The sequence below is a fragment of the Chlamydotis macqueenii genome, chromosome W (assembly GCF_036417535.1).
Source record: "Chlamydotis macqueenii isolate bChlMac1 chromosome W, bChlMac1.mat, whole genome shotgun sequence".
NCBI classification, from domain to species: Eukaryota; Metazoa; Chordata; class Aves; order Otidiformes; family Otididae; genus Chlamydotis; species Chlamydotis macqueenii.
In genome coordinates, this window is record NC_141592.1 from 17,744,504 (window position 1) to 17,772,160 (window position 27,657).

Consider the following 27,657-nt stretch of genomic DNA (forward strand, 5'->3'; position numbering starts at 1 on the left):
TGGAAAGCTGCAAATAATAATAGCTATGAAATTAAAATCCTTGGAATCCACATGGAAACTATTTTAGTACAGAAAGTATTCAGAACCATAAACAAAAGGAAATTAGAAGAAAACAAATGGCAATGAAAAGACCGAAGAATGAGTGGCCCAAGCAAAAACAAATTTTGTATAATGATAAATGGGTTGGCTGGACTACCAAAGAATAGTGAGAGTATTAAGGAGGTGAAAGTGAAGATGAAAAATAGGAAAGAAATAGAAAGTGAAGATGAAAAATAGGATACCAGGTAGTATTGTCCATAAATGTTGAGTTAGACTCCTAAGTACCTTATTTAAAAGATGATGAATACCCAGTAATATTCCTAGTAACACACAGAGGATCTAAATTTTTATTATTTTCTGTGGTTAGAAAGATACTGTTCCTTCCCCTTACTGAGACTATAATACAGTTCCCCATGAGGACTGGGGAAGGAGAAAGGCTGACTTATATCTAAAGTAAGCAGACTCCACATAGTATATTTTCTTGATTTGAAATGATAATGCCTCCTCTTGTTACTAAAACAATGAGGGTATAGGGGGAAAGTAGACAAAAGATGGTCATCTCACTGAAAACAGATTAAATGAAAATTTGTTTTGCGAATGTGTTCTACCTTTTCAGATAAAGGAGGGAGGGTAAGTGGCATGAACTTTTATAGGATATCAAGTATCTCAGGAAGGAGTACAGTCATAATCTAACAGCTTTTTCAGAAAACATGTAGGATGCACCATAATACAGTTTCACTGTTGCTCTGAATGAGGGATCATAGCATTAACCTGAGCCAGCAATCATTTGGCTGGTATTGCATAAACTAATTTGTAACCAGAGAGTAAAAACTATTAATATGATTATTCACATCACTAAGAGGACCTACTATGTGCTATTCTAGGCACTCAGATTAGTTAGTTGAAACCAGAACAAATACAAGAAGAGTTACATTAGATGATGCAGAGAAAGGATGTTCTGGCTTAGCGACAAAAAAAAAAAAAAGTTTATATAGCCTAACCAAGCAAAGGCTCAAAAAACCATAATTGCTTTATATAATCATTCAGATTGCAAGAGACCTGTAGAGCATCTAGTCCAACCTTCCTACTCAAAGCAGGGCTAACTTCAAAGTTAGATCAGGTTGCTCAGAGTTTTGTCCAGGCAAATTTTGAAAGTGTCCAAAGATGGAGATCCCACAACCTCTCTGGGCCTCTGTTCCAGTGCTGCACAACTCTCATTGTAATTTTTTTTTCCTTATGTCCAATCAGAATTTCCCTTTTTTGCACCTGCTGTATCTTGTCCTTGCAGTGTACACCTCTGAGAAGTTTGGCACTGTCTTGTCTGTAACTTCCCTGTAGGTAGTAGAAGAGGCTATACCAATGAGTACTTCTCAACTTTTAGGAGATGAAAAACTGCTACTTTCCTTATTATATGTATATTTACATTAAAGAAGAAAGCATCAGTTCAGGAAAGAACTAGTTAATGTAACAGACAGTTTGTACAAGAACAGATGGCAATAAATAGACCAGAAATAAATTTAGTCTGGGAAATAGAAGATTATTTCTAACTATTTGAGGTACAGGGTTCTGAAACAGCTTTTCAGTAAGCATAGCCTCTAGTTTAAGTGGAGTTTGAGCATCACATGCAAGGAAGTTCTATGGTGTGACTAGCTGTGGCAGCAGGGGAATCTGAAGGCTCCCTCAAGTCCTATACCTCTAAATGCAGAGGAGAATGGGACTAAAAACTGACATAACTTGGATATGGAGGGTATATATGCATAGAGGACAAGAGCGGAGAGAGAACTAGCACAAGCAGTTAGCTGAGACAGGTTTGAGGAGATGTGTTAGAGAAAAGAGACAAACTTAACGAATGGGCAGAAGTCTCTGTACCCTCTAGAGAGTAATTCTCAACAGAGGAGTGCAACAAAGAGGACCAACTAACAGGGATATTGGTACTTAGAGGGCAATTTGTGTCAGAAAGGGGCCAGAAACTCTGCTCAATAAAGTGTGGGACTGCTTGAGGCTGCACAACAATGGTAGCGACATGCCACAGGGCTTGGTCTCCAGCACTTGCTGCAGCAACTACCCCTGGCATGTCAAGGAGCTTGACCCAGACACAAAGCCCTGGAGGAAGGATGCAACTGTCCAGGTCTGGGGCTGCAGGGAGTGCCTGGGATCTCTCCCTGGGGCTGGGGCAATGGTGGCCTCACTTGTGAGAGATATGCTATGTTTGAGGCACTGAGCCACCAGATGAAGGAGCTATGCGAGGAGGGGAGCAGACTGTGTAGCATCGGGGAGGATGAGCAGGAAATGGACGGGATCTTCACAGAGACTCTTCAAAGAAAAGTGGAGGTATTTGGAACAGCAAAGAAGTGCCCACAGGGACAGCATGATGTGGAGGCCTTCACACTTCTGCTTCCCACTACCATAGCTAGTGGCCCATTTTAAATGACTGTACGCAAACACACGCAGCATGGAAAATAAACATAAAGAATTAGAACTCCATGCACAGTGTCATGATTTAACCCCAATCAGCAATCAAGTACCACACAGCCACTTGCTCACCCTCCCCCTGCCCAGGGGGATGAGGAAGAGAATCAGGAAGAAAGGTGTGGTTGTTTAGCGCTTATATTGGTGGCACAATATGGACAGTTGCACTCTCATCCAATTCCTTCTCCACCTGGGGAGAGGAATTGGGAAAGGAAAGGAAAGGAAAGGAAAGCTCGTGGGTTGAGATGGAAAAAAATCTCAGGTTTAATATAACAATAGAACTAAAACTAATACTAACACTAATAATGATATATGTACACAGAAATATACAGAATTATTCTTAGCCCCAATAGTAGTCGCGGAATGCGAACTCCCAGCAGTGAACGCCAGGTGGCGACCACTGCGAGCGCAGCAACTCCGGAAGACGCGACGCCGCGGACGCCGAGAACCACCGGTCACAAGGGGAATAAGGCAGCGGGAAGAGACGCTGAGGGCGAGCAGGACCCTGGGAGCTTATATACAGAGCATGACGTTCATGGTATGGAATAATTCTGTTGGCCAATTGTTGTTGGCTACCCTATCTCCACTCCTCCCAATCTGAGTGTACCTGCTTACCTATGAAGCATGGGAAGCTAAAGAGGTCCTTGGTTCCCTTAAAAAGAATCCAAAACATGAGTGTTTGTCTCATGCCAGCAGCAGGGTCAACTTTACTGGCTATAATCCACCCACCTTCTCGCACCTTCACATTAGCAAAACCTGGGAAGCTGAAAAAGTCCTTGGTATTTAGCAACAACTAATAACATCAGTGTATTATCAGCATTCTTCACATACCAAATCCCATATTAAATCCAAACCACAGCAACTACTGGGAAGAAAATTAACTCCATCCCAGATGAAACCAGGACACACAGTCACAAAGATCTGACCTCATTGTGTTTACTGACATGTGCTGAGATAGTTCATGTGATTTGAGTGTTGCAGTGAATACATAAAGCTCTTTAAGAAAACAGCAGAAAAGCAAAACCCCACCCGGAGTTGAATCTGGAGAAGGATCTGAAGGACAAAAAGAAAGGCTTCTACATGTATATCAACAGCAAAAGGAAGATTAGGAGAAAATGTAGGCCTGCTACTGGATGGGGCAGGGAACCTGCTGATAAAGGTTATAGAAAAGGCTGAGGTATTCAGTGCCTTCATCTTAGTTTTTAACATGGAAGATTTGCTTTGAGGAATCCCAAGGCTCTGAGACCACTGGGAAAATCTGGAGTAAGGAAGACTTACCCTTAGTAGAGGAGGATCAAGTTAGGGAACACTGAAACAAAGTGGACATATGGGGGCCTGATGGGGATGCACTCATGAGTGCTGAGGGAACTGGCTGATGTCATTGAGAGTCCACTCTCAATTATCTTTGAAAGGTCATGATGATGGAGGACTGGAGGAAAGCAAATGTCACTCCTATTTTCAAGAAGGACAAGAAGGAGGATCTGAGGAACTACAGGCCGGTCAGCTTCATCTCAATCCCTGGGAAGGTGATGCAGCAACTAATTCTGGGAACCATTTCCAGGCACATGAAGGACAAGGCAGTGATTGGGAGTAGTCAGCATGGATTTATGAAGGGGAAATCACACATAACCAACTTGATAGCCTTCTATGATGAGATGACTGGCTTGATAGATGAAAGGAAAGCAATGCATGTTGTTTACCTTGACTTTATCAAGGCTTTTGATACTATCTCCCATAATATTCTCATAGACAAACTGATGAAGCATGTACTGGATAAGCAGACAGTGAGGAGGACTGAAAACTGACTGAATTGCTGCGCTCAAGTGGTGGTAATCTGTAGCACAAAGTCCAGTAGGAGGTCAGTCACTAGTGGTGTTCCTTAGTGGTCAGTTATTTGGCAAATACAATATCTTCATTAATGATGCGAATTATGGGACAAGTTGCCCATAGAGGTTTTGGAGTCTCCATCCTTGGAAATATTAAAAATCTAACTGGGCAAATTCCTAAGCAACCCCTTCAGGGTGACCTGTCTTTGAGCAGAAGGGCTAGATCATCTCAAGAGGTCCCTTGCAACCTTAACTATTCTGTGAAGAAGGTCAAGCTGGGAAAGTGAGGATGGAGGGTTGAGGGTTTCATTTAGACAGCTGGAGGAATCCTTTTTGATCACAGACCTCAGTACTTATGGGAGACTTCAACCACGCTGAGATCTTTTTAAAGGGCAATATGGCTGGATCTCATGGGAGACTGCTCTGAAGGGCAATGGGGCCAAGGAGAAGTGGATAATCTTCAAGGACAGCCTCCTCAGAGCAGAAGTTGTTTCTTATGACATGGAAGAAGTCAAGCAAGCCTGGCAGAAGGCCAGCATGGATGAACAGGGAACACATGACTGAGCTCAAATGCAAAAAGGAAGCACACACAAGGTGGAGACAGACATGGGCTACCTGAAAGGAATATAGAGACATTGCTCAGGCGTGAAGTTAGGAAAGCCTAAGCTCAGCTCAAGTTGGAACTAGAGAAGGATATGAAGGACAACAAGAAGGGCTTCTATAGGTACACTGTCAGTAAAAGGAAGGCTAAGGAAAACAGAGGCCCACTGCTCAATAGGGCAAGGGACCTAGTGCCAAAGAACACAGCAATGACTGATGTAGTCAGTGCCTTTTTTTTTTTGCTTCAGTTTTCACTGGTAAGGCTTGTCCTCAGGTCTCTCAGGTCCCTGAGCCTAGTGGCAGGGTCCGGGGGAGTGAAGCATTACTCATAGTAGAGGAAAATACGGTTAGAGACCACTTAAACCAGTTTGACTGGCTATATGGTCAAGGGGAGAGCAGTGGAATTAATTTATCTTGACTTTAGTAATGCTTTTGACACAATCTGACATAGTATCCTTATAACTTAAGTGGTCATATATGGACTGGATAAGTGGACGATAAGGTGGGCGGAAAATTGACTGGACCGTTGTGCTCAGAGGGTTGTGATTGCTGGTACAAAGCCTAACTGGTATGCAACTGCTAGTGACATCCCTCGGGGATCAATACTGTGTGTGATATTGTTTAACATTTTTAATAAAGATCTGGATGATCGGACAGAGCACACTCTCAGCAATTTTTCTGACAATACCAATTTGGGAAGAATGGTCAATACACTTAATACACTTGGAGGCAGGACTACTATTCAGAGGGACCTCAACAGGCTGGAGAAATGGGCTGACAGGAACCTCATGGAGTTCAAAAAAGGCAAGTGTGAAGTCCTGCGTCTGTGCTGGAATAAGTAGACTGGAGGCTGACTGATATACATAAAGCATGGGTAATCTAGGAAAATTCAGGAAGGACTAGGAAGTTCTTAGGTTTCTGATAGACATTTGTTGTGGGTTACTCCTGATTGGTAGCTAAACAACCCAGTTGCTTGTTCACTCCCACTCCCCACCAAGAGGGATGGGAGAGAATAGGAAGAGCAAAAGAGAAAAAACTCATGGGTTGAGATAAAGATAGTTTAATCAGTGAAGGAAAGAGGAAGAAGAAAGAAAGAAACAACAAAGTGATGCAAAGACAATCACTTGCCACCTCCCACAAATAAACTGATATTCAGACAGTCCCTGAGCAATGACTACCTTCCCAAACCATCCCAATCCCTCAATTTTATTGTTGAGCATGATGTTATATGCCATGGAATATCTCTTTGGTCAGTTTTGCATCAACTGTCCCAGATGTGTCCCCTCCCAACTTCTTGTGCAACCCCAATCTAATCTCTGGGGAACACAGAGTGGGAAAAATAAAAGACCTTGACACTGTGCTAGTACTGTTCAGCAACAGCCAAAACACTGATGTGTTAACAACAATGTTTTAGCCGCAAATTCAAAACACAGCACCATATGGGCTGCTATGAAGAAAGTTAACTCCATCCCAGCCAGACCCAGTACAACGTTTCATGGAGTACAATCTAACATTGCCCCCAGGTGTTCTCTAAGGCTAAGACATTGTAGTGGTCAAGGAATAGAACTTAAGGACTCCATCCTTAGCAGCCATTGAAAAGAAAAATTAGAACTGCCATTGTTTACAAAGATGTACCTCAAGAAGCAGACAACTGTGTTTTTTGACATAATGTTCCAACCTTGATGATTATGAATAACATAGATGTCAGTATGATGTCTTGTGATGAAACTTCTATTTTTTTAATCCACTTCATTTTTAAACTAAAACTTTTTTTATGTATAATGTGCTCGATTAAGTTAAAAAAAAAACAACTGAGTTTCCTTATGTTAAGTAATTATATTATTTCATTGCATAATGATATATTTATCATGGGATCTCTACCTCAGAGAGTTGGGAAAGCCAGCATAATATTTGATTCTTGGAACATCTTCATTAAGTAAGGGTAGAGAAGATGTAATTATTTTTAAAAATTTTTTTACAAGACTATTGAAGCTTTACATTAGAAAGCTTTGGTACCCCCAAAACAGATGGAATAGCAGGGCAGAAGCATTGACATATTCTACTTCTGCAGGGCACCATAACTAAAAAAGCAGCATGTTCTTCTGGTGTGATTTGACAGTACAACTAAGGCAGTCTAATTGTTAGCTGTTGCCAAAAGAGGTAGTCCTGTCTCCCGTTTTTCCTTCTCCCTCCTGCTGACCCTTCCCCATTGGCACTTCTCTAATGGTGATCCAGTTCAGGGAGCAAAACTGGCAGAAAGATACCCATACAAAATAGTGAATAGTGTTCTACCCTATACACTTCACTGTGGAGTCACATGACCACAAAGGACAATTGAAAGCAGAGAAGTGTATGGGCTGGAAGGAAAACAAAGGAGGAAGCATAGTCCCTTTGGGCAGCAAATCACCATTAGATGGGAACCTGAGTCATCATCACTTCTTATTTAGGTAAAGATCCTATTGCCATTATATTTCTGTGGAATTTGATTGAGAATCCCTGTTTAATGACTTCTTTGAAATAATAAAAAATTTAATTGCTGAAATGAGTCACTGATTAATAGAAAATCTAAGGTATATGTTATTTTAAAAATGCACCCATGAGTGCTGAGGGAGCAGACTAATGTCATTGCAAGGCCACTCTCAATAATCTTTGAAAGGTCATGGTGATTGGGAGAAGTACTTGAGGACTGGAGGAAAGCAAATGTCACTCCTATCTTCAAGAAGGGCAAGAAAGAGGACTTAGGGAACTACATGCCAGTAAGCCTCACCTCAGTTCCTAGGAAGGTGATGGAGCAGCAAATCCTGGGAATCATTTCCAGGCACATTAAGGACAAGAAGTTGTTTGGGAGTAGTCAGCATGGATTCACCAAGGGGAGGTCATGCTTAACCAACTTGATAACCTTCTATGATGAAATGACTGGCCTGGTAGATGAAGGGAGAGCAGTGGATATCAACAGGAAGGCTTTTAACACTCTCTCCTATAACATCCTCATAGGGAAGATAATGAAGTATGGGCTGGATGAGCAGACAATTAGGTGGACAGAAAACTGGCTGAACAACCAGGCCCAGATGGTGGTGATCAGTGGCATGATGTTTAGTTGGAAGCCAGTAAATCGCAGTGTATCCCAGGGGTAAATACTAGGGCAAATCCTTTTTAACACCTTCATTAATGACTTGTACAGTGGGGCAGAGTTTTCAGATGACCCAAAAACTGGGAGGAGTGTCTGATACGCCAGAGAGTTGTGCTGCCATCCAAAGGGACCTGGACAGGCTGGAGAAATGGGCAGAGAGGAATATCATGCAGTTCAACAAGAGGAGAGGAGGAACAACCCCATACACCACTACACACTGGGGGCCACCCAGCTGGAAAAAAAGTTATGCAGAGAAGGACCTGGGGGTACTGGTGGAAAACAAACTGAACATGAGCCACCAATGCACCCTCATGGCAAAGGCAGCCAACAGCATCCTGGACTGCATTAGGAAGAATAGTGCCAGCAGGTCAAAGGAGGAGATCCTTCCCTCTACTCAGCACTGGTGAGGCCACATCTCAAGTACTGTGTCCAGTTCTGGGCTCCCCAGTACAAGAAAGATATGGACTTACTGGAGCAATTCCAGCAAAGGCCACAAAGACTGCAGAACAGAATCATAGAATAGTTTGGGTTAGAAGGGACCTTTAAAGGTCCAACCCCCCTGCAAGGAGCAGGGACATCCCCGACTAGATCACGTTGCTCAGAGCCTCATCCAGCCTGGCCTTGAATGTTTCCAGGGATGGGGCTTCCACCACCTCTCTGGGCAACCTGTTCCAGTGTTTTACCACCCTCATTGTAAAAAATTTCTTCCTTATATCCATTCTGAATCTACCTCCCTCTATTTTGAAACCATTACCTATCACAACAGGCCTTACTGAAGAGTTTCTCCCCATCTTTCCTATAGGCCCCCTTGAGGTACTGGAAGACTGCTATAAGGTCTCCCCGGAGCCTCCTCTTCTCCAGGCTGAACAGCCCCAACTCTCTCAGCCTGTCCTCATAGGAGAGGTTCTCCAGCCCTCTGATCATTTTTGTGGCCCTCCTCTGGACCTGCTCCAACAGGTCCGTGTCCTTCTTATGTTGGGAGCTCCAGGTCCATGTCCAGGTCCATGTTGGGGGCTCCAGAGCTGGAGGCAGTACTCCAGGTGAGGTCTCACCAGAGCAGAGTAGAAGGGCAGAATCACTTCCCTTGACCTGCTGGCCACGCGTCTTTTAATGCAGCCCAGGATGTGGTTGGCTTTCTGGGCTGCAAGCGTGCATTGTTGGCTCATGTCCAGCTTTTCATCCACCAGCACTCCCAAGTCATCCTCCTCAGGGCTGTACTCAATCCCTTCATCCCTTAGTGTGTACTGATACTGGGAATTGCCCTGACCCATGTGCAGGACCTTGCACTTGGCCTGGTTGAACTTCATGAGGTTTGCATTGGCCCACCTCAAGCCTTTTAAGGTCCCTCTGAATGGCATCCCGTCCCTTAGTTGTATCAACTGCACCACTCTGGTGTCATCTGCAAACTTGCTGAGGGTGCACTTGATCCCACTGTCTATGTCATTGATGAAGATATTAAGCAGTACTGGTCCCAATACAGACCCCTGAGGGACACCACTTCTCACTGATCTCCATCCGGACATCGAGCTGTTGACCATTACTCTCTGGATGCGACCATCCAGCCAATTCCTTATCCACCAAATAGTACATCCATCAAATCCATATCTCTCCAGTTTAGAGAGAAGGATGTTGTGAGGGACCATGTCAAAGGCTTTACAGAAGTCCAGATGGATGACATGTGTAGATCTTCCCTTGTCCACTGATATTGTCACTCCATCATAGAAGGTCACTAGCTTGGTCAGGCAAGATGACTGAGGGACTGGAGCACCTTTCATATGAGGAGAGGCTGAGAGAGCTTGGACTCTTCAGCCTGGAAAAGGCTCAGGGGGGGGGTCTTATCATAGAATCACAGAATCATAGAATGGTTAGGGTTGGAAGGGACCTTCAAAGGTCATCTAGTCCAACCACCCTGCAAGGAGCAGGGACATCCCCAACTAGATCAGGTTGCTCAGAGCCTCATCCAGCCTGGCCTTGAATGTTTCCAGGGATGGGGCGTCGACCACCTCTCTGGGGAACCTGTTCCAGTGTTCTACAACTTGCATCGTAAAAAAAAAATTTTCCTAATTTCTAATCTAAATCTACCCCCCTCTATTTTAAAACCATTACCCCTCATCCTATCGCAACAGGCCCTAGTGAACAGCCTCTCCCCATCTTTCTTGTAGGCCCCCTTGAGGTACTGGAAGACCACTATAAGGTCTCCCCGGAGCCTCCTCTTCTCCAGGCTGAACAGCCCCAACTCTCTCAGCCTGTCCTCATAGGAGAGGTGCTCCAGCCCTCTGATCATCTTCATGGCCCTCCTCTGGACCTTCTCCAACTGGTCCATGTTGTTCTTGTGTTGGGGGCTCCAGAACTGGACTCAGTACTCCAGGTGGGGTCTCACCAGGGCAGAGTAGAGGGGGAGAATCACCTCCCTCGACCTGCTAGCCACGCTTCTCTTGATGCAGTCCAGGATGTAGTTGGCCTTCTGGGCTGCAAGGGCGCATTGCCTGCTCATATTGAGCTTCTCGTCCACCATGACTCCCAAGTCCTTCTCCTCGGGGCTGGTCTTGATCCATTCTCTGCCCAGCCTATATTTGTGCCTGAGATTGCCCATACCCAGGTGCAGGACCTTGCACTTGGCCTGGTTGAACTTCATGAGGTTGGCACAGGCCCACCTCTCCAGCCTGTCAAGGTCCCTCTGGATGGCATCCCTCCCTTCCAGCGTGTCAACAGCAGCACACAGCTTGGTGTCATCAGCGAACTTGCTGAGGGTGCACTCTATCCCACTGTCCATGTCGCCGGCAAAGATGTTGAACCAGGGCCGGGCCCAGCACGGACCCCTGAGGGACGCCACTCGTGACCGGTCTCCACATGGACATTGAGCCGTTGACCACCACTCTCTGAGTGCGGCCATCCAGCCAACTCCTTATCCACTGAGTGGTCCGTCCATCAAGCCCATGTCTCTCCAGTTTAGAGAGAAGGATGTCATGCGGGACAGTGTCAAAAGCTTTGCACAAGTCCAGGTAGATGATATCCGTTGCTCATACCTTGTCCACCGATGCTGTCACCCTGTCATAAAAGGCCACCAAATTGGTCAGGCACGATCTGCCCTTAGTGAAGTCCTGTTGGCTGTCACCAACTACCTCCTTGCTCTCCATGTGCCTTAGCATGGTTTCCAGGAGAATCTGCTCCATGACCTTGCCAGGCACAGAGGTGAGGCTGACCGGCCTGTAGTTGCCTGGGTCTATCAATGTATTTAAATATTTGATAGGAGGGAGTAGAAGAGGGAGCTAGACTCTTTTCATTAGTGTTCAGTGACAGGACAAGAGATAATGGGCACAAATTAAAACACATGAAATTCCGTCTGAAACCCCCATACATACTTTTTTACTGTGAGGGTCGTCAAACACTGGACTGAGTTTCCCAGAGAGGTTGTGGAGTCTCCATCCTTGGAGATATTTAAAACATGACCGGACACAGTCCTGGGGAACTTGCTCTAGGTAACCCTGCTTGAGCAGAGTGGTTGGACTAGCTGATTTCAAGAGGTCTTTTCCAATCTAAATGATTATGTGATTTTGTGAAATAGAATTTATTTTTGAGATTAGAAAAATGGATAGCATTTTATTTTAATATACTTAAGGTCTGTAATATCAACAAGCTCTTAAAATGAAAACAGGATAAAATGCAGAAACTTTATTAAAAACTATTAAATTGAAGGGTAGATAGCAAGTTGTATGAGGAAACGTAGAATGCTGGAGAAAAACTCAGATAGAAAAAATGGAATAATATATTAAATAATTTTTCTTTGTTAGTACCTAAGAAGATTCAAAATATATTATTCTCAAGTTTTGGGTTGGAGTACTGTTACAGAGTGGGTACTTGTCTGCAGCTTTAAAAAAATAATTATACTTTCTTTTCTTGATTGCACATGGCTCAGTATGCATGTAGTTATTGTGAAATATTAATATTTTGACCTGTTAGCAAACTTTTTATCAGAATTTATAAATTATATGGTTATGATGATAATGGATTTCTTATGTTTATTCTACTATAGTGGATAGGGGATAAGTAACTTTAACTGTGAACTTCTCTGTAGAAATGAGTAGGTTCAGTCATTTAGTCCTTATAAACAGACTACCCACAGAAGAGTGTGTATATGCATGTGCAGATATGAACTTGTGTTCAGACACGAACTTGCTCTGTGATCTCCCTTCCAGCTGTGTATCTGGAACACTGAGTGTATGAGCCTGCCTGTGGCACTGTGCTACTGGTGTAGTGGTGTGGGGAAAGGGCAGGGCAAGTATAAGAATTATCTTAATGTGCAGAGAAGCAACACTAGAAGATGTTTTCTTTCTGCCTGCAGGCTAGTGCTGAAAACCTCATCAGGATAAAATGTAAATATGCACCAAACACCTCTTCCTCATGTGATCTGATGTTTTATATATTAGGAGAGTGAAAAATGGATATGTGATGTAGAGATTAGATATGTTTCCATTCCTGTGCTTTGGGGGATTTTAATTGGGCAGGGGGGGAGGGCGGTGTGAGGTGTGTTTTTTAAAAAGTATATAGAAAATAGTGTGCGCTTTTATTTCTGATTCCTTTGAACTTAAATGCAACTTTTAGACCACTTAAAATGTTGTGGTCTGTCATTTTGCTGCCTTGGCCAAATTTAGAGTTTGCAAATAAATATTTACTTGTAAATAAAAAAACCTCTTAAAGATTATATAAATGTTAACTCTGTGATCTTGATTTTGAATGTGAAAAATAGAACCAAGTAAGTTTTTTTCTGGCTTGTGTATTATTGTCTGTCTCTTTTGGATTTGTAAATGAATTAAGAATTCCATGAAGAAAGAGTGAAATGGAATCCAGTTTGTAGTCAATAGTTATATAAGCAATATAATTTTATTGAAAATGTGACAACTTTAAGTTGTCACAATAAAGCAAGAAAGTAGAATTATGAATATTAATATTATGAATATGTCATGTAAGAAAAGTCTATTTGCATATGATAACTATTCTGGCAACACCATGTGTTAAAGGCATAAAATAGCACCCACCAAACAGACCTGCAGATAGAATGCTAGGAAGCATGAGTAAAATAAAATTTCGAAGTTGCTATACACACATATACTTTCTGTCCGTACTAAAAGAGGGGAAGAGGGACAGAGGAGAGTTTTCATTATTTGGCAATTTATTCTGTAAATGGAAAATTAAACCTTATTCTTCTCCATCTATACAAACACTTGTTAGATCAGAAACAGGTAGTAAAAGCTAACTAAGTATCTGAGGTAAATTGCTAAATTTTACTATATACTGTTGATAACTACTGACAGATTTTTCCCAGTATCTTTTCCAATCTTATATTTATTTAGGCTTCAGGCTCGAATTGCTCACAGAATCCAAGAACTGGAGAATTTACCTGGCTCTTTGCCTCCCGATCTGCGAAACAAAGCTACTGTGGAGTTGAAGGCACTTAGGTTACTGAATTTCCAGCGCCAGGTAATGCCTTTTGCTGCAGGGAAGTTCTTGTAGTGCTCACAGTCAAATGGGATGTTGTGGCATGTGTCAAAAGATTTTACAGCAGCACTGACCTTAAACAGGAGATTTTGTACAAGAGCATACTTGACTGATAAGAAGAATTTCACATAAATATCTAACTTACTTAGTATTTATTTTGTTTTATTACTGAATATGTACATGTGTTCTCTCTCCCTCCTACTCCATCCTCCAGTATAAGTTGTAATCCTAGAATTGTGGTAGTTTTCCATGAAAATAATAGCAGTGACACAGAGCCACAAGAGATGTACAAACTACAAGCCCATTTTCAACACAACTCATAATAGATGTAATTTTCATGACACTCTTTATAATTGTCATGGGTCTTTTATTGGTGAGAGCTGAATGCTCTTATTGTTGTGTGTAGCATTTCTCTGTAATCTGTTTTCAGCATTCCTACTGTGACACACACACTGTGAAAATTAAGCCTAACAAAAGCATGTCTAAGATACAAGTTAGATCTTGAATATATTTAACAGCATCTGACTTTCAGAAAGGGAGTCACAATGCCAGACCATTCTGGACCCCTTGTCATTGGCTTGCCTGGAAGCAGCAGAGATGTGATTTGTCAGGCCAAGCAAAAATACTTCCTCGAAGAAATCTTTGGCAGTATTTGTACTACATTATTTACATCTTCCTTCCCACTGCCCTTGCAATTCCTTTATAGTGAGGCTTTGTCAGAGGTTAGTTGAAAAGTGGCAGGCTTTCCCTGCTTGCATTGCTGGGACTGTGTCTGTATTATTCTAAGCCTTCCCCATTTCCTACTCCCTATTCTGTTTCCTATACAACTGACAACACGAACAGCTGTCACCTCTGTTCATCACCAATTCTGGAAAAGCATGTAATATCTCTTCTTTCATGCTTTACTTGGGTGATGTATCATCTTGACTAGTGCCTTTCATACAAGCATACAGTCATTTTCAGTAGGTAGGAGGGAAAAAAGTGAAGTACCTACATTGTTTGACTTCGTCATCCTACGGAGACTGAAGACTTATTTAGGGAGACAGACCTTTCTGCTACAACTGAGGAGTTGCAGAACTGTAATGGAAAGAGGAAAGGAAGCTGGGTGATCTCCTGCACCACTGAAATTTTACTTTACTGTATTCCTAATTAAAGTTTTTCTTGTGTGTGTGAAAAATGGGGGATTTTTTAACTCTTTTTTCTCACTGGTAGCTAAGACAAGAGGTAGTAGCCTGCATGCGTCGTGACACAACACTAGAGACAGCACTAAACTCCAAAGCCTACAAGAGAAGCAAGCGCCAGACTCTGAGAGAGGCACGTATGACAGAAAAGCTTGAGAAACAGCAGAAGATAGAACAAGAGAGGAAACATAGACAGAAACACCAGGTATTTTAACTCCTATTAACTGTTATCCTAGACATGGAAATGCCATTCAGTTTATTGTTGCATCTTGTTATGGTCTACCAGTTATCGTCATTTTATATTTTATTCACCTCTGGAGACTGAGGCACAAGAAAAAAAGTTTATGCAATAAGTAAGCATAAAACTCTAAAATTACAACTCTTGTATTCCTGATCTCAAATCTTGTGCTGTCAAATTTCTGAATTGTTTTCTTTCTCTAGGAATATCTGAACAGCATATTGCAGCATGCTAAAGATTTTAAAGAATACCACTGGTCAGTGTCTGGGAAAATACAGAAAATTTCTAAAGCTATGGCAACTTGGCATGCCAACACAGAACGTGAGCAGAAAAAGGAAACTGAGAGAATTGAGAAAGAAAGAATGAGAAGACTAATGGTAAGGAATGGGGGAAGGAATATGACAACTTTGACTAAAATTACATACAGTCTGATGTACACCCTCAGGTGCTCTTTTCAGAATAAAATCTCTTTAATTAAAGAAGTTTTAAAAATATAAACCTAAAATTACTGCAGAAGAGTCTCTTGTATTTCTAATGATGGTAGTGAATTTGACAGTGTTCACTTTGAGCTACAGCTACTTTTTTCTTAAGATTTCTGATAATATATAATTGTCTTTTCTACAAGCTTAAAAACTTGTCATTCATACATATCACAGCCACTTTTGCATAGCATCACTTAATCTCTTTATTATGTCAACATTCTTATAACATTGCAGAGACATTCAAGTTATTTACTATACAAGTACTGTGTATTCTTTCTAGCTATTATAGTTTTGAAAACTACTTATAATTAGCTTTTTAAGGTATTACTCAAACTTTGTTTTTGCACACATACATATCCAATAGGAGTAAATATATGCAGTTTTTTTTTCCTGTAAAATAATGGTAATGAACTATATAGTTCCTGTTGCTGCTGCTATTTCTTATTCTCTCCTTTCTTTGCACCTGAACAATACCAGTTGCATCTTTTTTTAAAAAACAGGATATAATGGCTTTGTATATAACCATGTCTCTTCAGAATGCTATGGAATTGATCAGTAGACTACATAAATTTCAAGATTTAAAATATCTGTCTTATAACTTAAAATGTAGACAGAGTAGTTTTTATGTACAAGTGTGTTAGCAACCAGAGTTAGATTAATTTTAATCTGAAAAACTTCTACCAGACACTGGTTAACTCCAATACTTTTTTTTTAAATTGTTGAAACCTACAAGACAGTAGGTGACTGGGAAAATATAGGTTCTCAGTCAGCAATTGAAAGACGCAATGTAACAACAACACAAGTTAATGGGAATTGGCACATTTTCATTGAAACACAGTACTAATAAAAATCCAAGTATTTAAGGTGATGTAAAATAAAACTTCAATCCTTGTCCAAAATAAGTGCCCACCAAGCATAAGGACTGAACAGTTTGGTTTTAAATATTCAATGAGGATTAAAAGTGCATAGGAAATGTAACAGAAGGGCTTGCAGAAGAGAACAAATGTTTAGGCCCTATGGCTTTTCTCAAGGTTACATACCAATCTACATTATAGAGCTTCTTTATACTATCAATAATTAGAGACAATTGCCAACAGTATAGCTGTTCAAGCTGTTACAATGTTAATTATCAGATAAAACTAGGATGACTTTATAAGTCTCATTGTTTTAAAAATATTTTTATATTCTGAGGTGAATGAGCTTATGTCACTCCAAAATATATATGATATATGGTAAAGAAGTACACAGCTAATAAATATGAGATGGATTAATATGTCCAGAAAAGTCACAAAACATTATTATCCAGTGCTTCCTCCTAAAACCTCCTACCTAAAGCCTCTGATTTAGATCTGCTATCAGACACACAGCACCCAGTAGGCATCTTCAACTAGATTTTGCAGTCAGAAGCACTTACCCTGTTCTCTAAAAGCTTAATTAAATTTTCATAGAAAAGCAAAACAAAATGACACTAATTATGCATGTTATGTTAGTAGAATTATTTCCCCTGTTTAAATTTAGTCAAACTGTGATATGTTCTTACAGTCTCTACAGATCTTTAGTTCAGTGTAGCCAGTTAATCTTCTATATACTAGAAATTTCTAAAGACTTCAACTCCTCTCAGACACTTGGGCTAGCCTAGGAAAATAGGCCATATTTATAAGTATGATGCATACTTTTTAACCAAAGCATCTTAGATAAAAGTGTTAAATTCCTGTTGTAGTTCAGCCCCGATTGGGACCAGACTACGCAGTCTCTCTCTCTCACTCCCCCCACCCTCTGAGAGAACAGGGAGAGATCATAGAATCATAGAATCATAGAATAGTTAGAGTTGGAAGGGACCTTCAACGGTCATCTAGTCCAACCCCCCTGCAAGGAGCAGGGACATCCCTGTATCTCTACTACATCTCTTCACATCATGCATCTCATCTCCTCTCCACTTCTTGCAGCCAGGCCGAGTCGGGCCCAGGCGGCTGCCTGGCGAGAGGCCAGAGAGTGAGGCCTGCAAGGCCCATGAGGCCTGCGCCTCCCCCTCTGCGCCTCTGCCCCCGCTCAGCTTCTTCACATCTTCTCTCCTCTCTCTTTTTTTTTTCTGTTTTCCCCTTCTTAAATACGTTATCACAGAGGCGTTGTCACGGAACATTCTGCTACCAGTAGGCTCGGCCTTGGCCAGCAGTGTGTCCACCCTAGGCCTGGCCGAGTCCACTGAACAAAGGGGAGCGACTTCTAGCAGTTTCCTATAGAAGCTACCACCTTAGCGCCCCCCCCCCCCCCTAAACAAAATCACAACAATTCCTTACACAGATTGTCCTTAGATAGCTAGGATTAGCAATGGTGATTGTATCCCAGGGAAGTTCCTTAACATTTATATATTGCATGCAATAAAAAGATAGTATGTATAGAGGAAATACCTTGGCTAGGTTGTAATAATACTATATTTAATTATAATAGTCATAGAAGCTTACTTTTTGAGCACTGTAGATCTGTTATCTTGGATGCTGAAAATAAATTTTGCCTTGCAAGTTCTTTCCGGGTTACTGCAGTTCTGGTATGTCTCCAGAAAGGTAGGAGTTTGTTCGTATCTCCGAACTGTGCTATTATTATTGAAAATAATGATCTTCAAAAATATTTCTTATTTTTGTTGGTTTTATAAGGCCCTGTATAGTTCTTCAATTATTAATTTATTTACTGATTTATCTTAGCCAAGATCTGCAGTGGGGTCTGTGATGCTTGTCTTATATTTCCTATATTGTCATAGTTCAGCCCCAATCGGGACCAGACTACGCAGTCTCTCTCCCACTCCCCCCACCCTCTGAGAGAATAGGGGAAAATTGGTAAACAAAGGAAACCAGGAAAAAAAAAAAGCAACAAAAAACACATGGGTTGAGATTAAACAAAAAGTAAATTTAACAGTAATGACAGAAGAAAACAAAACAGTGATGGAACACAAATACAGTATAATGCCTTACAACAAATACCAACACCAAGTTTCTTCCAAGTAGCAGGGAGGCTCCTCTTACCACCCTCCTCACTTATATACTGAGCATGATGTCAGATGGGATGGAATAGCCCTTTGGCTAATTTGGGTAAATTAGAATCATAGAATCATAGAATCATAGAATGGTTAGGGTTGGAAGGGACCTTCAAAGGTCATCTAGTCCAACCCCCCTGCAAGGAGCAGGGACATCCCTGACTAGGTCAGGTTGCTCAGAGCCTCATCCAGCCTGGCCTTGAACGCTTCCAGAGATGGGGCCTCCACCACCTTTCTGGGCAACCTGTTCCAGTGTTCTATAACCCGCATCGTAAAAAATTTTTTCCTTATTTCTAATCTAAATCTACCCCCCTCTATTTTAAAACCATTACCTCTCGTCCTATCGCAACAGGCCCTACTAAACAGCCTTTCCCCATCTTTCTTGTAGGCCCCCTTGAGGTACTGGAAGACCGCTATCAGGTCTCCCCGGAGCCTCTTCTCCAGGCTGAACAGCCCCAACTCTCTCAGCCTGTCCTCATAAGAGAGGTGCTCCAGCCCTTTTATCATCTTCGTGGCCCTCCTCTGGACCTTCTCCAACTGGTCCATGTCCTTCTTGTGTTGGGGGCTCCAGAGCTGGACGCAGTACTCCAGGTGGGGTCTCACCAGGGCAGAGTAGAGGGGGAGAATCACCTCCCTCGACCTGCTGGCCACGCTTCTCTTGATGCAGCCCAGGATGCGGTTGGCCTTCTGGGCCGCAAGGGTGCATTGCCTGCTCATGTTAAGCTTCTCATCCACCAGCACTCCCAAGTCCTTCTCCTCAGGGCTGCTCTCAATCCATTCCCCGCCCAGCCTGTATTTGTGCCTGGGATTGCCATGACCCAGGTGCAGGACCTTGCACTTGGCCTGGTTGAACTTCATGAGGTTGGCACGGGCCCACCTCTCCAGCCTGTCAAGGTCCCTCTGTTAGCTAATTAGTTAACTATCCCAGCCATAGGGGCTACCAGCTCCAGTTCTCCACACGGCTCAGGTGAATAATAACTCTATCTTAGCCAGAACCAGGACAACTTCTTCAATTATTAATTTATTCACTGATTTATTTTGGCCAAGATCTGCAGTGGGGTCTGTGATGCTTGTCTTTTATTTCCTAATATGCATAAAGATGTCTTTATATATTTATGGCATATACAAGTAATATTTCCTGCTATACCCTAGCAACATACTTATGCAGTGCTGTAGGGATGTGGGAGTTGCTGAACTGACTCAGAGATGTGGCTGATCTGCTCTGATATCCTGTTTCTAACAGTGGCTAGCATCAGATTTTCCACAGGAAGATGAAACACCACCAGAGTAGATAGATGATGCATAATCTGCCCTAAGGAAAATTTCTTGGTAACATCTGACAAATAAACATTATTATTTATCCTGGGTAAAGGCCCAAATAAGAGTTAGGCATCTGGGTTCCATTATCTTTCTATGAGAGTGGGGGATAACTGTACTTCGTGCTTTTGAAAAATCTTCTCTGTAGGAGTCTTATCAGTTCTCTCAGTTTTCCAGCATTGTAACTTGTCTGATGTGCTGTTGTATAATTTTTTTCTGTTCTCAGTCCTGTTGTAGAATGCCCCCCCTGCAAGAGTAGGCGATATTTAAAGTAACACATCATCATTGAGACTGCAACTATAGGTTGTTCTTAGGAACATTTCTCTCATGGATGATGTTTGTCCTGTATTGCTAGGCTGAAGATGAAGAAGGCTACCGTAAGTTGATTGACCAAAAGAAAGATAGACGCCTAGCCTATTTATTGCAGCAGACAGATGAGTATGTGGCTAATTTGACCAATCTGGTATGGGAACACAAACAGGCACAAGCAGCCAAAGAGAAGAAAAAGAGGAGGAGAAGAAAGAAGGTAAGTAGCTAAAACTAACATTTTTATTCCACTTCCCCCTCAAAACCCATTTTAACATTGCTAAATGCAGTGATTTCCAGTTGTCTTACAGAGATCAGAGTGTCTGAAATCTGTATTGCCAAATTCTTAACATTGAATTAATTCATATTTTTCTGAAGTCTGTTGTAGGAAATGCTGCATTTTTTGTCACACTAACATTTCCAAAGATGGAAAGAACATAGGATTAGAAACTTGTGGGTTGTAAACATTTGAATTACTGATAAACTTCCTATAGGCAAAAATGGACCAACCATGCAAATTAGGAATAAGTTATGAGAGTTCAAACTACAGTATATCAGAAAAGGCTAGTATATTCAATTGTAACATATAGAACTGCTTATTTAGACCTCTCAGTTCCATATTTGGTTTGTAGGGCCCTTAAAAATAGCCAGAGAAAGGGAACTTTAATAGATGTATTTTGTATAAATGGATAGTCTACAAGTAGTATTGTTCTTTGTCTATATTGTAACTGTTTAATTTAAGCCTTTTGAAAATTTACTTTGTATATTATTAAATATTTTTATCCATTTTAGAGAGACTAGTTGGTAACTGAGGAAATTTATGAAAAAAAAAAAGAGTGAGAGTTAGGGAATAATTTGTCATTTTTGTGACCCCTAAATTCCTTTCCTGTCCCAGAGGATTGCTAAGATGGTCTTAATAGCCCATTTCCATCTCTAGTTTTCATGATGTGAATGACCTTACTATCAGCTATAAGAAAAAGAGTCTTAGAAGTTTCATGTCCTTGTATATAAACAGACTGCTATAGCTAATAGTCCTGACAATTTAACTTTGTATAGTTTGGACACCAAAAATATATACCATTAAAAATGTTAATATAAGCATTGCTTAAAAGCAATGCTTTACATGTGGTAATAAATGCCAATATATAATAAAATGACAATTTTTAAATGATTGACAAAAAATATTCCTTATTCCCCTCTATCCATCTCCAAGACAGCTGTACATTTTGTTAAGAATATATTTTTAACAGAGAAAATGGCCTGTGCCTTCAAAGTAGCTTCTCCTGGACCAGAAATCCAGTAGACTAGCCATGTACCAGGCACAGATCTACCAAGGCAACTAAGAGGGTTGTAGATTTCACATTAATACTGCTAAGTGCTGTTAGTGCAGTAGTACCTGTATATATATTCCCCCCTACATCCATCAGTATCTTTGTTTGGATTAATCCTAGGCTATGAAAATGCAAAGTGATAAACTGTTCATGCTCTAGAATGCTTTAATCATATAAAATGTTTTTATGCTCATAGCTTGACTATAAGTTTTGCCTCTATTTGTTGTAGAAGACAGAAGAAAATGCAGAAGGAATGGGATCTGGTCTTGGTCCTGATGGAGAGGTATGAATTTTACAAGCGTTTTTAATTTGTGGGGTTGATTGGTTTGTTTAGTTTTCCCAGAGTTTGTTATAACTTACAGTGGTGGTAAAAGATTAAAGTGTATGCCAGATATTTGACCTCTTTGTTCAGATAGTACTCTGTAGGGCTTTTGCATGTGACTAAGAGCCATGTATACACTCAGAGAGAGTGCAAAAATGAAACTGATTTGGGGAAATTAGTTCAACGGGTGCCTACACATTTGGAATCTCTAAGGTTGAGGGTAGCAAGTGTGCATGCTAAGGTCTCCATGAGACATGCAGAGAAATCACAATATTCATCAATTCAGTCTTAGTTGAAAGAAAAGAAAATACAGTAACACGAATGTACAAGCATACATATTTTAGAATAGAATAGAATAGAATAGAATAGAATAGAATAGAATAGAATAGAATAGAATAGAATAGAATAGAATAATTCAGTTGGAAGGGACCTACAATGATCATCTAGTCCAACTGCCTGACCACTTCAGGGCTGACCAAAAATTAAAGCATGTTATCAAGGGCATTGTCCAAATGCCTCTTAAACATTGACAGGCATGGGACATCAACCACCTTTCTAGGAAGCCTGTTCCAGTGTTTGTCCACCCTCTTGGTAAAGAAATTTTTCCTAATGTCTAGTCTGAACTTCCCCTGACGCAGCTTTGAACCATTCCCACGCATCCTGTCACTGGATACAAGGGAGAAGAGGTCAGCACCTCCCTCTCAACTTCCCCTCCTCAGGAAGCTGTAGAGAGCAATGAGGTCACCCCTCAGCCTCCTTCTCTCCAAACTAGACAAACCTAGAGTCCTTAGCCATTCCTCATAGGACATGCCTTCCAGCAAGATCTCTTGTCCCTCAAGAGAGTCAATAACACCTCCCAGTTTAGTATCATCAGCAAACTTACTAAGGGTGCATTCAACTCCTGCATCCAGATCATTGATGAAAATATTGAACAGTATCAGCCCTAGAATTGAGCCCTATTCACCACAACCCTTTGAGTCCTACCGTTCAGCCAGTTCTCCACTCAGCGCACCGTGTACTTGCTCATCTCACAGTTGGATAACTTGTCCAGAAGGATGCTGTGAGGGATGGTATCAAAAGCCTTACTAAAATCCAGAAAAAATACATCCACCACCTTCCCTTCATCCACTAGGCAAGTGACCTTATTACAGAAGGATATTAAATTAGTTAGACAGGACTTTCTCTTTGTGAACCCATGTTGACTGTGCCTGATGTTTGCGTTGTCCTTTAAATGTCTTTCAATAGCAGCCAGTATGATCTTCACAATTTTTTGAGATCGGGTCCTGCTAACTCCTTCAGTACTCTAATTTGTTCCTTAAAAATAGTTTCTACTATGAACAAAGAATCATGTTTTCAGTTTGTCCTTTGTTAATTTAGCAACTCTCAATTTCATTAAATAGAGGCTATATCCCCAGGAATTCCTTCGACAAAAGCCCCTCTCTGGAAGAGTATCCGATTACAATTTAAAGCAATTTACAGTAAGGATGACTGACGAAAGACAGAAGTCTGAGAGCATCAGGAAAAGAGAAAGAAAGACTATGAGGGAGTATGTGTGAGACAGAGCTTCACTTTCTCATATGAGTAAATTGAATTATATCTGTCCTTATTTTTGTGGAGTGTGGAGTCAAGGTCTCTGGTTTTGGGTTTGGACCTGCTTTCTTGCTTTCCTTTCTTCTTCTACTTCTCTCTCTCTCTCTGTTGCTATGTGTAGACTCCATATTTATATGAAAAACTTATATTGATTCTTATGGAGTCTTGTTAGATTTACATGTGTTAACAAAAAGGAGTTCTTAAAAGCTCTGTTTGGGGCAATACAATCAGAGAATAAAAGATGACTCTTAATCTTGGTCTGAGTAATGGGAGTGGTGTATGGCTTCTCCTCCTGGGAAGAAAAGAGAGGTTCCAGATAGGCATTACTTTGGAAATCCCACCCACAGCAGCAGCATCAAGAGCTACCAGCTCTTCCTAGCTCTCTCTAGGTACTAGAAGTTGTCCAAAGAAGGAGACTGTACTTGTCATGTGTGGAAGGAGAATTGCATGATCATGCATTCTCATCCCATGCCCATCATAGGTATTGCTGTCCCTGAGCTGGCACAGGAAAGGGTTCAGTTGATTCAGAAGCCTTTCATATTGACTACCAATCAAGCTCATTTACTCCTCTTCATTGCTCACAGCTCCTGCCTGACTCGCCCTTAGGCATGACTGAGCAAACCTTACTGTGTAATCCTTATAACTTCAGATTTGACCTTCTGCTTCAACTAGCATGGCTATGGGTCAGTGGATTGCCTGGGCACAAGCTGGGAGCTCTGTGTTACAGTACACAGAGTGAAGGAATTTGGATAAGTCATAGATCATTGTCATAGCTTTTTTTTTTTTATAACGAGGAGAAAACCAATATGGATTAACATTGGTGCTAACTTGTTTCTCTTCAAAGAGTTGAAGTCTACAACAAAGGTACATTGAATCTATCGCTGAGTATGCTGAAAAATCAGCTTTGGTAGACACTTATATGAAGAAAACCATTTATTTTTAAAAATCCATGTATAGTATATTATTTATTTTTCAAAATGCACTTGTAAGCACAGCAGATTGTATAACGTCATTACTAGAAAATAAAATATTGACATTGCACATCAATTCCCTTTCTGGCACAGGGTGACATATACTGTCACAAAGGCTTCTCAAGATACCTGAAGGTACTTTGTCCCTCAGAAGCAACTCAAAATGAAAAGTTTTCCCATGTTGTTCTTTGAACAATTAGCTCTCTTTTTCTTTCCTTTTTTTTTTTTTTTTTCAGTAGAATTGGAGGACATATGCTGCCTCATTAAGAGCTATACTGTTATGCTCTTTTTTACTCATTTATGTGTAAACACAACTTGAAAATTCTGCTTATTACTTAGTCTTATCTACATATGAAAGTAATACCTTTGCTGGTATAGTTAAAAAAGTACAGCCACATCCTTTAGTATATATACAGTTGCACCAGGAAAATGTACATATACTGCTGTAACATAATCATTTATAGAAGGAGGGGTAAGTTATACACTCACTGTAAGTCATCTTTATACCTGTTCAAATTTTTTTTTCCAGATTTGTGTTTATATATTTTGGGAAATGGTTCTTTATTATGCTAATTATTATTAAAAAGAAGATATTTAGACAAAATAGTTTGTAAAGTAGAAATTCTGTGGTTTGAGCAGGCCAAAGAAGTATCAGGGACATACTTTTGTTCTGTTTTTCTTTTTTTAGAGCACCAGAGTAAGTGAAAGGGATTCAGGACAGTGAATCTTTAACTAGGCCTTCTTTACTTTAAAAGTCAATTAAGATCTTATAGCTCCATTTCTTCATCCATAAAGAAAGAAAAAGGCTGAAAGCTCAATGTTTTTGCTCCTTACAGATCTCCATCAGTATAAGCAGCAAGAGTGAAAGGACTGTAAGCATAATATACTTTCTCTCTTCTTTCAGAGAGTTCAAGTTACTTATATTCCACACTGTTCTCCTTCATTTACTTGGAATACTGTGATGCATGTGTGGATATTAAATGTAGAGATATGTTACACACAGAAATATTGTGACTTACTGTTGACTTGGTAGCAGTATGGGAAGCTGAGGCTTCAGCAACACATTAACTTATTCAGAGTCATAACTTCGCAGTTGCTGTTAGCTCCCTTCATTAACTGTGGCGAACAGAGGAAGACCAGTTACCTTATGAAATTTCATCTGAATTTTTAGCCTATAGATGAGAGCAGTCAGATGAGTGACCTTCAAGTCAAAGTGACTCACACTGAAACAGGCAAAGTTCTTCTTGGACCAGAAGCACCAAAAGCAAGTCAGCTAGATGCTTGGTTGGAAATGAACCCTGGGTAAGTAGCTAGCAAATCAATGGGGTATTTTTATTATTGAGGAGGTGTCAACTGTATTGTTATTTTTTATGAAACTGTCTTTTTTTTATCTATTCCATTTGCCTCTCAATTTATTACTTGTAAGTTGAGTAGGAAATGTATTGAATCTATTCAATTCTCCCCTTTGTATTTCTAATTCATATTCTTTTCTCTTCTCTGTACAGCTATGAAGTTGCTCCCAGGTCAGACAGTGAAGATGAAAGTGGCTCTGAATATGAGGAGGAGGTAGGTATGATTTCTTCAAATTTAATTTTTAGTAGTGCAGTAGAGCAAAACTCACATTATGTTCCTGTATGTTCCTTTCTTCATAGGCTTGAAGAAAAGCAGTAGCAAGTGTCTAATTGTTTTAAATGTAATACAAACAGCAAAATACATACTTTTAGGAGTGATGCTCATTGCATAGCATGTCTTTCCATAGAATCATAGAATAGTTTGTATTGGAAGGGACCTTTACAGGTCATCTAGTTCAACCCCCCTGCAAGGAGCAGGGACATCTCCAGCTAGATCAGGTTGCTCAGAGCCCCGTCTAAACTGACCTTGAATGTTTCCAGGGATGGGGCATCCACCACCTCTCTGGGCAACCTGTTGCTGTGTTTCACCACCTTCACTGCAAAAAATTTCTTCCTTATATCTAGTCAGAATCTACCCTCTTTTAGTTTAAACCCATTACCCCTTGTCCTATCACAACAGGTCCTGCTAAAGAGTTTCTCTCCATCTTTCTCATAAGCCCTTGCGGTTGGCCTTCTGGGCTGCAAGCGCACATTGTTGGCTCATATCCAGCTTTTCATCCATGAGTATCTCCAAGTCCCTCTCCTCAGGGCTGCTCTCAATCCATTCTCTGCCCAGCCTGTATTTGTGCCTGGGATTGCCATGACCCAGGTGCAGGACCTTGCACTTGGCCTGGTTGAACTTCATGAGGTTGGCACAGGCTGGCCTACCTCTCCAGCCTGTCAAGGTCCCTCTGGATGGCATCCCTCCCCTCCAGCCTGTTGATGGCACCACACAGCTTGGTGTCGTTGGCGAACTTTCTGAGGGTGCACTCTATCCCCCACTGTCCATGTCGCCGACAAAAATGTTGAACAGGGCCAAGCCCAACACGGACCCCTGGGGAATGCCACTCGTCACTGGTCTCCACTTGGACATTGAGCCATTGACCACCACTCTCTGAGTGTGGCCATCCAGCCAACTCCTTATCCACCAAGTGGTCCCTCCATCAAACCCATGTCTCTCTAGTTTAGAGAGAAGGATGTCGTGCGGGACAGTGTCAAAAGCTTTGCACAAGTCCAGGTAGATGATGTCCGTCGCTCATCCCTTGTTCACTGATGCTGTCACCCCATCATAGAAGGCCACCAAATTGGTCAGGCACGATCTGCCCTTGGTGAAGCCATGTTGGCTGTCACCAACCACCTCCTTGCTCTCCATGTTCCTTAGCATGGTTTCCAGGAGAATCTGCTCCATGACCTTGCCAGGCACAGAGGTGAGGCTGACCGGCCTGTAGTTGCTCGGGTCTTCCTTGTTCCCCTTTTTAAAAATGGGGGTTATGTTCCCTCTCTTCCAGTCATCGGGGACCTCACCAGACCGCCACGACTTCTCAAATACAGTGGCCAGCGGCTTGGCACCTTCATCTGCCAGTTCCCTCAGGACCCATGGATGGATCTCATCAGGTCCCATGGACTTGTGCACGTTCAGGTTCCTCAGATGTTCCCAAACCTGCTCTTCGAGTACAGTGGGCAGTTCTTCATTCTCCCAGTCCCTGCTTGTGCCTTCCACAACTTGGCTGGCATGACAAGAGCCCTTATTTGTGAAGACTAAGGCAAAAAAGTCATTAGGCACCTCAGCCTTGTCCATGTCCCAGGTAACCAGGTCATCTGTTTCCTTCCAGAGGGGGCCTACATTCTCCCTGGACCTCCTTTTGTCCCCTACATACCTATAGAAGCCTTTCTTGTTGCTCTTGATGTCCCTGGCCAGATTCAGTTCCGTCAGGTCTTCA

The 27,657-nt window shown here is 41.5% G+C and overlaps 1 protein-coding gene across 2 annotated transcripts in view; it reads left to right on the forward strand.

Annotated features, from left to right (window-relative positions):
- The window catches only part of LOC147596593 (SWI/SNF-related matrix-associated actin-dependent regulator of chromatin subfamily A member 2-like), a 199,302-nt gene that overhangs the window by 35,893 nt on the left and 135,752 nt on the right, over positions 1-27,657 (forward strand). For both annotated transcript variants that reach the window (XM_086769496.1, XM_086769495.1), the window contains exons 6-12: positions 13,416-13,542; positions 14,773-14,946; positions 15,183-15,356; positions 20,162-20,332; positions 21,673-21,726; positions 25,498-25,628; positions 25,832-25,892. In XM_086769496.1, the coding sequence (XP_086625622.1) occupies positions 13,416-13,542; positions 14,773-14,946; positions 15,183-15,356; positions 20,162-20,332; positions 21,673-21,726; positions 25,498-25,628; positions 25,832-25,892 (892 nt within the window). The remainder of the gene's footprint in view (positions 1-13,415; positions 13,543-14,772; positions 14,947-15,182; positions 15,357-20,161; positions 20,333-21,672; positions 21,727-25,497; positions 25,629-25,831; positions 25,893-27,657) is intronic.